Source organism: Dreissena polymorpha, chromosome 2 (genome assembly GCF_020536995.1).
Source record: "Dreissena polymorpha isolate Duluth1 chromosome 2, UMN_Dpol_1.0, whole genome shotgun sequence".
Classification (NCBI taxonomy): Eukaryota; Metazoa; Mollusca; class Bivalvia; order Myida; family Dreissenidae; genus Dreissena; species Dreissena polymorpha.
The window spans coordinates 28,166,305-28,182,742 of NC_068356.1; the positions used below are offsets into that span (position 1 = coordinate 28,166,305).

Here is a 16,438-nt window from a genome sequence, read left to right on the forward strand (position 1 = left end):
TGCAATGAGCCGTCATATATGACTGCATTTTAGTAAAATTTCATTTGATGTGTCAGAACAACTTTCATGTCATCAATAAGTATGCTCGGTCGATTGAAACGTTGAATATCTGCCGGGTGGATATTTTGCTGGAAAATAAACTAAATAAATATGCAATCTAAGATTGCGCTATTTATATCTTGGAGAACGCATTACTTAAAGCACACTTAAGGAATACATTTATATGAGCGTAATTATGATTGCTTGTTATGTTGTGGATTAACAAATTTAGTCAAGAACCAATAGATTAAGGTGGCATTATTTTACATAAATAACAAAAAAAATCGAACTCTCGATGAACAGTGGATGCAAATAAACTTCAACAAAATTACCATCTTTCTGCAAAAATGTGCAACCATGATTTACGAAGAAGTTAACCACATTTGTTAAAAAACACACAAGCAAACAGACAACGTACCGTTACAGCACCTCTTCTCGAGTCCATTCTCTACTCTCGGGTGAAGGCGGCCTTTACAACACATCTGTTGGTCTCGGTCATAACACACCGGTTTCCCGTCTACATGACAAGCCAGACATGCTGAAAATATACGTGAATGTGTACATAAAACATTGTCAATATATTAATAACAAAATATGATGACCATTAGTATGATTTTTTAAATACCTTGCATTGAGTTACGTTAAATGCAGAACATTGTATAGCGTCGTTTTGCTGTTTAATAAACATGTGTATTAAAAATGTACAAATCCTTAAAAAGTATAATAATAATAATAATATTATTATTATTATTATTATTATAATTATTATTATTATTATTATTATTATTATCGATTTTTATTATTACCATTATTATTATCATTTTTATTATTTTTATTAGAATTATTATTATTATTAATTAATTAGTTATAATAAGGGCTATAAAACAATATAACAATAAATAATATAGAGCTGTAATGTTAATAATACTGATGTTGATACTAGTAGTAACAATCATCGTCATCATCGTCATTGTCGTTTTAATCATAATCACAATCTTAATAATGATAAGCATAGTCATAATTCATACACATAAGAATCATGTACATAATCTTCATCTTGGTAGTAATCATAATCATTATAGTCATTTTCGTAATCGTATGTATTACAAACATTGTCATAACATTTTTTGTAATACATAAACATCAAGTAAGTAATAAATTATTTAACAAGCAATAATACACGTCGTATTCATTATAGTTGGCATCATAAACATAGTCAAAGTATATAATCACATGTATTACAATTTCCACTTACTAGAAGTAAGCATCAGGATAAGAAATGTTTCGAAATCATTAATCAAGCTATTATTTAAACAATTAGATTAGGTGGCCCTCAGAACAATTATCATGTTTAGTTTTGCACTCGCGTGTCAACCAATAATGAAGAAAATGAACTGTGTTTCAAAGAGCACTCTTTTGCAAAGCTACTGGAACAAACACACACACACACACACACACACACACACACACACACACACACACACACACACACACACACACACACACACACACACACACACACACACACACACACACACACACACACACACACACACACACACACACACACACACACACACACACACACACACACACACACACACACACACACACACACACACACACACACACACACACACACACACACACATATATATATATATATATATAAATTTTGCGGTTGAATAAGGAATTGGAACCTGGTGAGCTCGGAGTTGTACTTGCTACCATCGAGACCATAGACCTTGTGTAAAACAAGATATTGGAGTGCACTGGTGTTGTTAATTAAAAAAATGAAAACAATGCAAGTTCAATATTTGTTTTGAAGGAAATACGATGAGGAACTGGTTCTTCTTTCCTTATTCAGTTGCGAACAAGGAACAGGGTTATCGTTACATAAACGTAATTGGAAATGCAATGCAATGCAATATATTTTTTCATATCACAACTACATATACAATATTTTATATGTTTTATACCTAGGTTTTTAATATAAAAAATAAGAATTATACTGAATTTCATCTATATCTGGATCACCATTTCCATTGAAATTTATTATTTATGTAAAAGCAGCCAATTCGGCTTGAATACGGAAAAAGGAAATGGTTTCTGTTTCGTTATTCAGCCGTGAATTATACATAAAGACAAATAAGTGGAAATAAACTATAATGCAAAACAAAACTCCACTGCCATAATTCAAATTTGGAGGTAAAGGTCTATGAAAAAGATTTAATGTGTGGCTCACAGAAATATCATTTAATTTCTATAAATATGTATTCATTAAACAAAATTGCTGTTAATGCCTGTCTTAAAAGCGTAATTTGTGCTTCCGAAAAGGATCCATCGGACGCAAAAACGATTCCGAGATAATTACGTTTGCTTTCAATATCAACCAGTTTACCGTTATAATAAAAGTCTTTAGAAGTTGTTCTCCCACCTTTTCTGAAAATCATAATTTTAGTTTTATCAGTTTTTACGATAAGTTTCCAGAGCTGACAAAAAATAATTTGGAAGTAAATTTAAGCTTTTTTGTAATTCTTCTGCTGTGTTGCCGAAAATAATCATATCATCAGCATAAAGTAACATTTTATAAGCATTAACATCAATACCTTATATTCCTGTATTATGAAGTTCTGACTCTAAGTCATTTAAATACATGGAAAATATAAATTGAGCTAAACATTCACCCTTTCTCACTCCAAGCATGCATTCGTAGCTATCACTTAATTCGTTACATTGTGGACTTTATTGCGATATACATCGACCGTATTATATCCAGTACTGGACCTAAAAAACCTACTTTTATCAATTTATACCATAAATTATCTCGTACAACATAGTCAAATGCCTTGTTAAATCCATACAAGCACAATACAACTGCTTACCGTGATTTAAAATGTGAGCTATGAGCCAATGTAACACCAAAATATTATCTACTGTACTCATGTGAGGCCTGAATCCCGCCTGTGCCTCTATATATATACACAGTAATTTTCTGCCCAAACAGACAATCTATTATTTAATATTTTGGTAAATAATTTTGCTAGAGTGCTTAGCAATGTTATACCTCGATAATTATTGACTTCGTTTACTCTGCCTTTCTTGTGTAAAGGAATCAGGAGACCATCTTACCATGGTGTTGGAAAATACCCTAAGGTTAATTGTTTATTAAATAGAGCATGCAAATACGATGTGAGGTTACCATATACAAATTATTTAAATATAAATCAGGGCCTGCACTCTTGTTTGGGCTTATTTTGGTTATAGCTTTGTTAATTTCCTGAATTGATATAGGGATATTTAATTCTTCAAACACAATATTAAACTCATTGTGTGCATACCTTTCCACAAAGTGTACAACGTCTTCATCAGGAGTAAAAAACAAGCTATCCAGGGTATTAATACTTTTGAATTAATTCGCAAATTCTCCCATTGTTATGTTTGATGCTTGTACGGCAACAGACTGTTTTTAACATTTTCCAATACAAATTGGCATTTTAAATCTTGCATCTAACATATTTTTGGTTTGATTATGATCATATTTTAGTTTAGCTTGCATAAGACAATTTTTATATTCAGTTCTATTGTGAGTTAATAACGACCGATATTCATCTGTTTTAATCTTCCTAAATAGATTTAAATGTTAATAAAAAAAATCGATCTTTTCTGAGCACTCAAAGGAGAAACAACTACTTCAACAATATCACTTAATTGTGAAATGCACAAATCTATACTATTTGTTGAACTGCAACTACTAACAGCATTTTGCCATGCATTCATTTGATCAATGACATAAGCAGATGACAACACTGATATGTATAAGTATCCTTATTTTCACCGTTCCAAACATATATATGTGTCTGATTCTAATCAACTTTGACAAATGAGTTACTTTTATCAGGCTGGTTAGAAGATAATGTAAAATCTACCAAACAAGGATCAGATAAAACATGTGGATCATGCACACAATTGACTTACATCCTGAAATAAATACGGTTGAGATAACACATAATCAACAACGCAAGATAGAGAGATACCAACATATGTTTATTTAACGGGCACAGCTTTATCTATATCCGACCATTAAGTATACGCAAATCGGATTGTTTACACCAATAAATAAGAATTAAACCGTTATTGTTAATCCGCCCTTTATCTTGCGAGTAACGCGGCATACTTACGTCAGGGATATAACCGCCCGGCATAAAAAATCTATATTATAAGTATTTTTACTTTCAACAAAATCAGGCAATTCTGAAGTATGAGAGTTCAAGTCATCACACACAATTAAAGCCTCTGACCGTGAAATGAAATACATGTTGATCAATACATATAGATGCAATTTGAAAGTGTGCAAAATTGTCATTAAATCTATAGCCTAGTTAGCAAGTAATTTATTATTTTTCAAACGGTGCCGCTTTCAAAACCGAAAGAAGAATTCCTATACGTATACGTCCATTTCGACAAACGCGATTATTTTTAAGTTTTAAAGAAATTGTTAACCAGATTGCTAAGGATCACGAAAAAAAGAAAAGTTCTAAAATACCGTCATTAAATGTTTTATATTGATAAATTTAAACATTGGATCTAAAAATCTCCAGTAAAAAATCAAGAATAAAATTTAAAAAAAAGAAAAAAATGTAACCCTCAACAGAGCTCGAACCACTGACCCCTGGAGTCCTGGAGTAAAAAGTCTCCAATTTAGACCAATCGGCCATCCATACAATGAGAGTTGTATTTTATACTCTTTATAAGCAATCCTCGCAGTTTCACAAAATATAACGACAACAACAGAACTCTCCAAATTACCTGTTGGGCATACTCAGTACAATTGTATTACCCAATATAATGAAAATATGAAAACTTAACAACATTTTTCAAGTTATGTAATATACCAGTCGTGAAAATTTAATCAATATAAACTAATAATTGTAAAAAATACGGTATTTTAGAACTTTTCTTTTTTTCGTGATATATAGCAATCTGGTTGACCATCCCATTAAAGCGCGACGGTTTTCTACCCTTGTAACCACCGGATATATTCTAATTGGCATAGATAAAATATGTTTCTTATTTATACTTAAATTTACTTTGCCAAATAAGTTGTGTGGCTTTAAATAAAGCTCTTTCCCGTTTTCTGATTCAGTATCAATAATACATTCTAATAATCTCTAAAATATCTTGCTTTCTATAATAGTTTGGCGAGAACTACCTTCTGGAACAATATAACATAGACAGAAACATAATATGTCCACTTCGTCATTAGTAAGCCATGTAGACAAAAAAAAAAGTATTCAAAAATGTACATGTGTGTACATTAGTATGATAATGGTTACCAATTACTCTTTGAAAAACTATGTTCACTTCAATAACATATGAACCTTCTACAACTGTTCTACTACTATAATGGTATAATGTCCAAAAGCTACAGCAGATCAGTCAATCAGTTTCGGTGATGCATATTTACGCTTATGTTAATGTATATATTAATTATCGGTTTAATTCGATATTCATTTCATTAAGAAAACATGTATGTATACAACAAATAGCAAATGATTATTAAGCGATGGGCCCTTTTCTAATGAGATGATGTTTGTTGAGCGCAATGTTTACCTATGCTAAACCTTATTTAGTTGATATGTACCCCCATCCACATAGAATACCTTCTAATGAACCGCTTTAGAGATAAATAACTCGATCTCTATTAAGTGACATTAACAAATTTACTTTAATAAGGTTTAAACGGAGTGTCTTTAGGTAATTAAATGACATCTTATCCTCAAGGCCACCGAGAGTTTTATGAATACTGTGTTAATCTAAAAGCACTGTAAAAATAATACAAAACGTTTTTATTGAAATGTAAGTCGGTATTATTACTGTTGCGTTCCGAGGTACTCAATTCATAACGCAATTCCGGTACAAAATGTTCAACGGGTTTATTCACAATAAACGGTTAGAACTTTTTATTGATATACAAAATGCTAACTTCAGATACATTCAATAAAACGTGATATTCATCAGACTTAACGTTCTTGACAAGGTAGCGTAGTCACATAATAGTAATGGATGTCAAAGATTCAATGACGCTAGTTAAAATTTGATTAAATAGTTGAATTACTCAATAATTAAAAGAACTTGGAATGAGCTAGTACTTATAGTGCAAAGTTCAATGGTTCAATACATGTACCAAAGTCACAATTTTATTGTAAACTTACTTTTTAAAGAAAAACGTGATAGATGTTACCCCTTTTAAAATTAGAACTAGAATGATTCTTGTGACAAAAATTCGGTCATTTTATATAGTCGCAGCGTTCCACTTGTGACCAGAAATTGGTCACTGTGACCACATATTGTGTGTGACAATAAAGAATTGTATAAACAATTCTGTTTTTATCGAAATAAAGTCCAAAAGGCAGTTAAAAAGGCAAAAGCATCCTATATCCACGAGCAGCTAGAAGAAAGTAAACACAATCCAAAATCACTCTGGGCTCATTTAAAATCATTAGGATATAGTGACACAAGTAAATCTTCACCAAATGTTGTCCTTAAAATAAAAGACCATATTTGTTCTGAAGCTAAAAATATAGCTGATCATTTTAATCATTTATTTACTACGGTAGCCGCCGTCTTGGTAGACAAACTTCCAGCTGCTCCAAATTGTTTTCATGTAGCCTCTGATGCTTTTAAAGCTTTTTACATAAAAAGAAATCCTGAAGCTAAGTCGTTTAAACTCCGTACAATCTCCGAACAATTTGTTCACAAGGAATTACGTAAGTTAAATTGTTCGAAAAGCACAGGTTTAGATGATATACCTGCCCGATTTTTGAAAGATTCATCATCCTTTATTAAAATTCACATTACATTTTTAATTAATAGCTCTATTGTAAATAATTCTGTTCCAGATGCTATGAAAAGTGCCAAAGTTAAGCCTCTTTTTAAGAAGAATGATAGATCTGATGTTTGTAATTATAGGCCAGTTAGTATATTGTCAATAGTTTAAAAAATTCTTGAGCGCGCCGTACACAACCAGCTGGAGTCTTTTTTCGTCAAAAACAACATTTTGTACGAATATCAGAGTTGGTTTAGGGGGAGGTACTCTACCGACTCCTGCCTTATGCATCTTACAGATCACATTCGTGCACAGACCTCTAGGGGTATGTTCACGAGTATGATTATGCTTGACCTTCAGAAGGCTTTCGACACCGTGGACCATGACATCATTTGTCGAAAGCTCCTGGAGATGGGCGTGGAGTCGGTATAGTGGTTCCGCTCATATTTGTCTGATAGGACTCCGTCTGTTCACGTAAATGATGCACGGTCGGACTTCCGGTCGGTTGTGTGCGGTGTCCCACAGGGCAGTATTCTTGGGCCTTTATTGTTCGTGGCATATATAAATGATATGAGCACAAGCATTAGTTCGTTTTGCAAACTTATTCTTAATGCAGACGATAGTGCCATTTTGTTTACCCACAAAGATCCATCTTATATTAGCCAGGTTCTAGGCAAAGAGCTAGAAAATTGCAGTAAATGGCTAATTGATAACAAACTGTCTTTGCATATTGGGAAAACAGAATGTATTCTTTTTGGATCCAATAAAAAGTTAAGCAAAATCCAAAATTTTACTATATCATGTAATGGCCAGGAAATAAAATCTACAAGTACAGTTAAATATCTCGGTTCATTTTTAGATTCAGATTTGTCGGGTACATCTATTGTAGATAGTATTTTAAGTAAAGTTAATTCAAGAATTAAATTTTTATATCGTCAACAAAGTTTTTTTAAATAAGTCCCTGAGGAAGACTCTTTGTAATTCCTTAATACAATGCCATCTAGACTACGCATCATCTTCCTGGTTCTGTGAATGCCATCTAGACTACGCATCATCTTCCTGGTGCTGTGAATGCCATCTAGACTACGCATCATCTTCCTGGTTCGGTTGTCTTACACAAACTTTAAAAAAGAAACTGCAGGTAGCTCAAAACAAAGTTGTACGTTTTATTCATAACTACCATTGTAGAACATCACTTCGTGTTGCAGATTTTAAGGATCTTACACGTCTGAATATTGAATAAAGATATAAACAATTGCGACTTTATCATGTATATAAGATTTTTAACAATATAGCTCCCAGTTATATGCACAACAATTTAACTAAATGTAGTAATATCCATTCTTACGGGACTAGATCTAATGATAAGGGTGATTATCACGTTCATCCAGTTGATACTTTAACTTCCAAATCGTTTTATCACAATGCAATAAAAGACTGGAATAACTTGCCAAAAAATATACGATGCACAAAGTCTAAGAATACGTTCAAAAAACTTGTTAAGAAACATTTATTAGAAGAAATGGAAAAAGTTGAGAAACAAGAGTATTATTAACTTTTTATCATTTGGTTTTAGATCTGTAAACCATATTGTAATACATTTTTAAAATGTAAAATATATTGCTATACATTTTTAAACTGTAAACCATTGTGTAATACATTTTTAAACTGTGTTTATGCAATCCTGTCAAGTTCATTATCATACGATGTGTTTTCGTATTTAAAAACAAGAATTATTTTATTAATACCATAATATGACATTGTGAGACCGTTGTCACTTTTTTCCATCATATAATAAGAATTTACGATATAATATTACGTCACTCAGATCTACATGTGACGGCTTTGGACCCCGTTGGAAATAAGTTTTGTACGATCTTTCGTCAAAACTTTACGGGTAATCCAGTGAACTTTTATATCTTTATTTCAATATAATTTAATTTTGACCAATAAGTGTGATAAAGTGTAATAGAGTATATTATCTATGATGGTGACTATCTGTGATATTTCTGAATTGTTAATAACTGTTCATATGGATTGAAGTATTTTGTTATGTGCACAAATAGAATTATTGACCGAAAACGGGTCACAATAACTGCCGTGACCAATTATGGAACGCTCGCACGTTTAACACTTTTAAATGATAACATAGACTTTAAATGACTGAACAATTTGAAACAGACTATATGAACTAAATATTAACCTTACGTCTGCAAAAAATAGTGCAGCTTTCTTACCTATTATGCTTAAATATAGAACAGGTAAAAGTTTTGTAAACTCCGCAGTAATGCTATGCACAAATTACCAACAAGTCAACATTCCAAGATGGCGGACAGTGGAGAAACGACATGCCGATTTCTAGTGAAAAACACGAACAATATTTATAATTGAGGTGAAAGTGCGTCTCGAAACAGACAGTCTCCAAGTCAACTTAAACAAGACAGAACGATTCACACATTCCTGGCTAAAGTGACAAGTAACAAACATGATTTAATTTATATGTAATGGGATCTGTGAAAAGTCGGATCCATACGCATATGCTTACTTGTTATGTTTGTTTAAACGCACTGACTATTGGAATGATGATGCTAAGACAAGTATTTACAGAAAAGGTAAAACATATGATAAAACTCCATTTCATATCATTATTGATACAAACGATAATAAAACAGCATATGTTTAAACTTATGATTTTGTAATCAATAATTAGATTATTTCGGGACTGTTTCCGAATACCAAACATGGTCAAACACTTGTTTTCGTAACATGACATAGAATTGACTCTGCCTTGTTTCCGAATACAATGCATGTCGAAACATTTGATTTCGTAACCTTATATATCTAAAACTATGAATTGTTTCAAAAACATGTAAAAACATTTGATTGCGTAACCTTATACACTTGAAGACTTTTATAACGCAACACTTTTCAAACTTGAATATCTCAGTAATAAGTTAAAATTTTTATTTAAAATTTCACATTTGATCATTTGACTATATTCTGTGCAAGATTACGATAAAATCAATCATCCATGACAATCAGGCGCTTTTGCACTTGGGGTAGGTGTGGTTTCATCTTTTTGCACGTGAAAATAGTGAAACGCGATATGATACTAATTTTATTTCAATTTCTTCATTTAAGGTGGGGTTGATACACTAGGAAAACATACAATTAATTTAAAATCGATATTTCTCGACCGCAACAGCGCAATCGGCATGTTGCAGGTTACCTTCCCCACTTGCTGAAGCATCCGATTGTCATGGATGAATGATTTCATCGTTCGCCTGTACATATTGTAGTCAAATGATCACATGTACAATTTTAAATAAAATATTTACTCATAACTGAGATATTAAAGTTTGCAAATGCTACGTTCGAAAAGTCATCAAGTTTGGTACAGCGCGCTATATAATTACAATTTAATTTCATTTTCATCATTCTAGGTGAGTTTTTACACCAGGAAAACATAACATTAATTAGAACAACAATATGGCTTGTGTGAGCGCAATGTTACAAGCCGGTCGGTCATTAAGACGTGTAAGTTAATGCGTTTTACCTTTCACATTATTATTTTACGATATACATTTTGAGAATTTTAGCTTTTCAATGATTGTTATGTCCCCCACCACTATAGTGGGGGAAATATTGTTTTTGCCCTGTCGGTTGGTCTGTTGGTTGGTTTGTTTATACAAACTTTAACATTTTGCCATAACTTTTGCAATATTGAAGATAGCAACTTCATGTTTGGCATGCATGTGTATCTCATGGAGCTGCACATTTTGGGTGGTGAAAGGTCAAGGTCAAGGTAATCCTTCAAGGTGAAAGTGGCGCAGAATGGGACATAGCGTTTCTGACAAACACATTTCTTGTTTAAAATTTGTTATGTTTGATATTTTAATATTGATCAATTGCAATTAAATTTACCTGGATTATTAGATATGTGTTGAATTAGTCTGAGTCCAAATTTCAACAAAATCCGTTCAAAAATAAAGGAGCTATATAGATTTGAATCCATGTTACGTTAGAAAAGTCTCCAAGTGTATTCTATTACTGAATTGTTCCCGTACATGTTCAAACATTTGATTTCTTAATTTAATATAAAATGTACTCTCAAAAGTTTCCGAATAAAATAATTTTTCAAACATTTTATTTCGTAACATTGATCTATATAACATTGACAGTGAACTTTGTTTAAATACATTACATGCTCAAACATATCATTTCATATCCTGATCAAAAATTAATTCTCAACAGTTTCCAAATAAAATAACTATTCAAACATTCTATTTCATAACATTGATCAATATAACATTGACAGTGAACTTTTTCCGAATAGCATACATGTTCAAACATTTCATTTCCTAACCTCATATAAAATTGCATCTACATAAATTCTGAATATTCCTGAAATACAATACAACAATTTAAACAATAAATAATTGATACGATAATAATAGCAATGATTATTATCGTTAACATCATCATCATCATAAAAATGTCACACGTTCGAAGAACAATCATGAAAGTTGTTATCATACCTGTGACTCTGCAAGCATTCAGACAAAATCCTAATAAAAACAAAATTGTTGTTTGAAGTGTATACATTGTGAGAACATTACATTCTGCTCTGGCATTAATACCAATTACATGTCTATTTATCAATCCAAATCTTAAAACACTTCAATATTATATTTTAGTTAATGGCATCCATGAACTATCATGTAGAAATGTTCTGTCTAACACGACTTTAACAATGATATGTCAATTTGTTGTGAGGCTAGATAAATGTCGCACGTGATTGATTTCGGAAAAGTGTTTTTTTTATAAATAGACAACCGGATACTGCCTTTATGCCTTATTCTGGTTTTTTTAAATTCTAAGGAAAAAACTTAATAATCATCTATTGTCTTAAATCAGTTTGAGTGTTTAGTTTTCAGTATTTCCGTTTATTAGCTCTCGACCGTTTTCTTCTCCACTTTAAGTACTTTAAGTACTCTTTTCAGTTATTATAAACTCTAACTTATAAGTTATAGAAGAAGTGTTCTATGCGTTTGGATTTTGAAAAGAGGAAATATTAGTGAACTTGATCTGCTTGTACTTGATTTTGTTATTTCTTGCAAACAATTATTAGCTCCTCTACTGTGCAAGTTCTTTTATTCTGTTTATTCAACATGTACTTATCCAGATACGTGGTCTGTAAGTTCATTTAATAAATGCATAAGAAGCTTAATTTTGAAACTTTTGAAACTTAAACTCTTAAGTATTACAATCATTTGAAGAACTTAGTTTCAAAGATTTATATGTGACATTCTGTATAAAACCGGACTGGTCAATGATCGACATATGCACACAAAACAAACAAAACGTGCGATGTCAAAATTAGGAGTGATAAATATGGGAAAAGCAACAATAGTCCAATTTGTGGCAAATTTTCACTGCTGATTTTAATGACATGTATACATTATCGACCATACTTGAACAAGTTCAAAACTTTCTTGGCAATCAAAGTACCGTGGACGCGTTATTAAGTAATGTATGTGACTTATATTACAATGAACTCATCGAAAAAGTAAACTTGAAGTGCATGTAAAGAATTCTTAGGAATCCTTCAGAAATAAATGTAAGGCCTGGTGGGATAGCACTCAAGATGTATTATACAACGAAACAAGCTAAAGTGAAGACTTTTTGAAATGCACCGTTACCAAACGCGAACAAATCCAACTAAGACAGCTGTATCGGAAGTAACACAGACTATATGGATCGAGAGATCAACAGTCGTTAACGTATGAGAGACATCAGCAAATTAATCTACAGGCACAGAGGGTTTTTATGTATTTTGGCAGCACATTAAAGTATTAGGAAAAACACGACTCGGCTATGTCGATTTAAACCCTAGTCGAAAACGGCGGTGTTGTAAACGACCCATAATTTTATGTCCTTAAAACATGGGAAACTGGCTTTAAAATTGTTTTCAAAAAATCAAAAGCATGTGAAAATTAAGCTTCGAAGAAAAAAAACCTGTATTGAAATGCAGAAATGGAAAAATATGGTGTAAAGACTTCTACCGGATTTATTGCTAGAATTCAAGAATAAATATGGTATACTTGAAATTCCACTAAATGTGTTATGTATGGGTTCAGTGTAATAAACGTCTGTTATAAAATCGATACCATAAACCAACACGAATTACCAACGCATACCGCTTAACTACTGACGGATAAGTCTTAATCCGACAGATGGTTAAATATTCTCAAGTGTATTTAACAAACGCTTGATATAATATCTCGTCATTAACAATATATTCGTAGATGAACACAATGGATTCCGGACATTGCGTTCCTGTACAGACCATCTATTTACAGTATGCCACACAATTCGAAAATTTAACAGACATATGGGTGTTTCAATAGACATAATAGAAGCGTTTAACCGTATAGATAGAGACTGCATGCTAGCAAAACTATTAACCGTCGGTGGACAAGGTCAGTTCCTCAACATACTACGACATTTGTTTAGCATATCCCGAGCATGAGTTGATGCTAATGGACTCCTAACGCAACAACTAATCTGACATATAATGCTTGGTAGAACAGGGATTTATAAGGTCACCAATCTTGTTCGGGCTGAATATTAATGATTTAGCAGAATAATCAAATTGACCTCGAGTTTACTATCAAGATCGAAATATATGCATTCTTCTGTATAATAATGACATTATTTTTCTGAGCAAGTGAGCAAAACGCACATTTCATGCTTCATAATGTGAACGAATGGTGTACTAAATCGCGCATGAAAATAAACGCTACATAAACAAGAACTATCTTTTTAAAAGATAATCGGCGTATATCCTGACTTTGAAATAAAGGTACAAAATTGACTTTTCGAAGTTATAAAATCACATGGTTTATTATGAATTTATTTCTTCGTCATCGAAACATATGGTATATAGGATATTTGTTCATGTCAGTGTAAGATCTTTGTTATTTCACGAGTGATCATAGAAAATATATTTTCTCGAGTGGCGCAGCCACGAGTGAAATTGCGCCACTCGTGAAAATATTATTTTTTCTATGAGCACGAGTGAAATAACAAACGATCTTAAACTGACATGAACACATGTTCTGTTTCTTTTATGCCCCTTTTTCAAGAAAATAATTAACAGCTGTTTCTCTTTTGCTGAAAAGTTACCATTTCTCCCGTGACGTGCCTCAATACATTTCAAAATACAAAAATGACGTCATCAGTATGACGAAATGACGTCATTATACCAGCGAAATTCTCTAGTTAAACTCTTTTACAATGTTAATAAACGATGCAAAAGCATAAGATAAAAATAATATTTGTTGGATTCGGTGGAATCTCGATTTTAATTCACTCTTGATCATAGAAAAAAATATATAAATATTTATGATAATCAAAAAATAGAAATAGGAGTTCCGAAAATGTGTTATTTTCACCGGTGAAAATAACAATTTGTTTATATTCACTGCTGTTATTTCACTACAGAAATGTAATATTTTATCATTAGGTATAAAAGAAATGTTGAAGTTTGATTCAGACGCAGTTTTCGGTCTTATGTCATATTCGGCCAGCGTAGCTCAAGTCCAGCCTGCGCATGTGTGAAGTCTGGTAAGGGGCTACGCTTTCCGCTAAAGAAAACATGAAAGGTTTCGTGGTATATCCATTTAGTATTCATATCTTGACAAGACTGCGCGGATGCTCTGGCCGGGCCAGAGCTGAACTGGAAGCATTTTGAATTAAACCCATTTTCGCTTGACGCGGGTTTTAAATAATCTTATTGCGTGTTGTTAATCGAACATCGATCCACGATACTTTCCGATAGAAAATTTAAGTAACACGGTGTTATTTGTAGCAAATTGGCCACACGTGTCGGAAGCATAATCTGGCTCGCACACGTCATATACGGGTGGCTAGATAAGTAAACGATTTCCCTTATATCATGGACACTATACTATTGCGGTAGTATTGTCTCACAATATAAGACAAACGGCATTTCCGATAGGTTTTCATTTCCCTTAAATTCTTATTATTTGAAACCTTGAAAACAATAATGCGTTATCAACATAAAGCGTTAATTGAAAGTAAATTCCGCCTTCCCCTGGCGATTTTTTGACACATCACTGACCTTGAAAGTCTTGGGGATGGAATATACGTAATTTTAACTGGGCTTAAATGTTTGTCTCTGTTTCGTATGGAAATGCAGATAAGCGTGCATCTCATACTACAAAGACGCGTTTATGTTGTCAATGATCTGGGGGATTATGATAAAAATCAGTCAATATAATAAATAAAGTGTATTCATTTGGGTCTATTGGCGTAATGTAAAAGGTCAGTTATGGTGAAAAACTGGGTAAAACAGCTATGCCGCAAAAACATCGTGCACTTTTGAAAATTTAACCAAAATCAAAGATAATTCATATTCGAAAAAGGAAACGATATAATGAGCGTAGATCATTGCTAAAATACTTGGGCTGTATCTTAACTGATACTTTACAGAAAAAGCAAACACATTACCAGAAGTAAATAGTCGAGCTCTTGGGGTACTTTTCAACAAGGCAAAATAATTAATAGACTTCGACTACAATAATAGTTTAAGAGGTATTTACAAATAATTGTAAAGGATAATGCTAGAGTTTTAATTTGAAGGTTCAAGTGTTCATCTCATAAACTATTACTAGAACAAGGAAGATTAGGAATGATATAATTTTTACTTAGTGTAATATGAATGTTATTGAAAATGAAATTTTATTAGTATGGCCGTATTATAGAGATCTAAATAATCAACACTAACTTAAATATAATTTAAGGTGGCATTTCTTGTCAAAATTTAAAAGGCTATTTATCCACTTAGATTTAAACAACTGTCGTCAAAATTATTTTTTTTACCCACCTTGCTTTTGAGTCGCAAAATTATAGTGCGTAATGTACTGTGTAAAGTTACCCTTTTAAGAGAAAAACGTCTTGTTCTAGTAAATGGATATGCCCTATAAATTGTTATTGTTTTTTTTATTATAAATATTGGATACGAACCCGTATGTATGTGTACCATTATTGTGTTGTGATTTTAATATTTTAACAAATAAATTAATGGAAGTGGTTGAGTTTTGGGGGTTTTATACTGGTGCAAGGCTAATTCTGTATCTTACTTGACCATGCCTCCAGACAATAACATGCCGTCCGTCCATCATAGAAGAAAATAATTTATCTAATTTCTGTTCAACACCTATTGTTATACCCCCAACACTTTTGAAAAGGTTCAAGATTAGACCGGAAGCAGGGCCAACGCAAAAGGACATCACATCACCACTTACTTGTTTAAAATGTCAATTACATTTTTACGGCACGCTTTCACTTCGCAATTCAAAATATAAGCGTTCACGTAGAATCAATGCATACGATGGTTAACATTGTGCGTAAGTGTCGCATTACATTTACGTAAACTATTTTAAGATAGCAAACCGAGACTTGACGATTATGGTACCGCAATGTCGGTCAAATGTTTTAACTAGACAGTCCCCGCACATCATAATGTAAGTATCGTGAACATCC

General features: G+C 32.4%; 1 protein-coding gene across 1 annotated transcript in view; it reads right to left on the reverse strand.

Annotated features, from left to right (window-relative positions):
• LOC127866374 (uncharacterized) overlaps nt 1-11,675 on the reverse strand; it is a 34,346-nt gene extending 22,671 nt beyond the window's left edge. Inside the window, exons 1-2 of the mRNA XM_052406858.1 lie at nt 11,407-11,675; nt 458-577 (exon numbers count right to left, since the gene is read on the reverse strand). Coding sequence (XP_052262818.1) covers nt 458-577; nt 11,407-11,473 — 187 coding nt within the window. The 5' untranslated portion in view covers nt 11,474-11,675. The remainder of the gene's footprint in view (nt 1-457; nt 578-11,406) is intronic.
• Nucleotides 11,676-16,438: the final 4,763 nt, after the last annotated feature.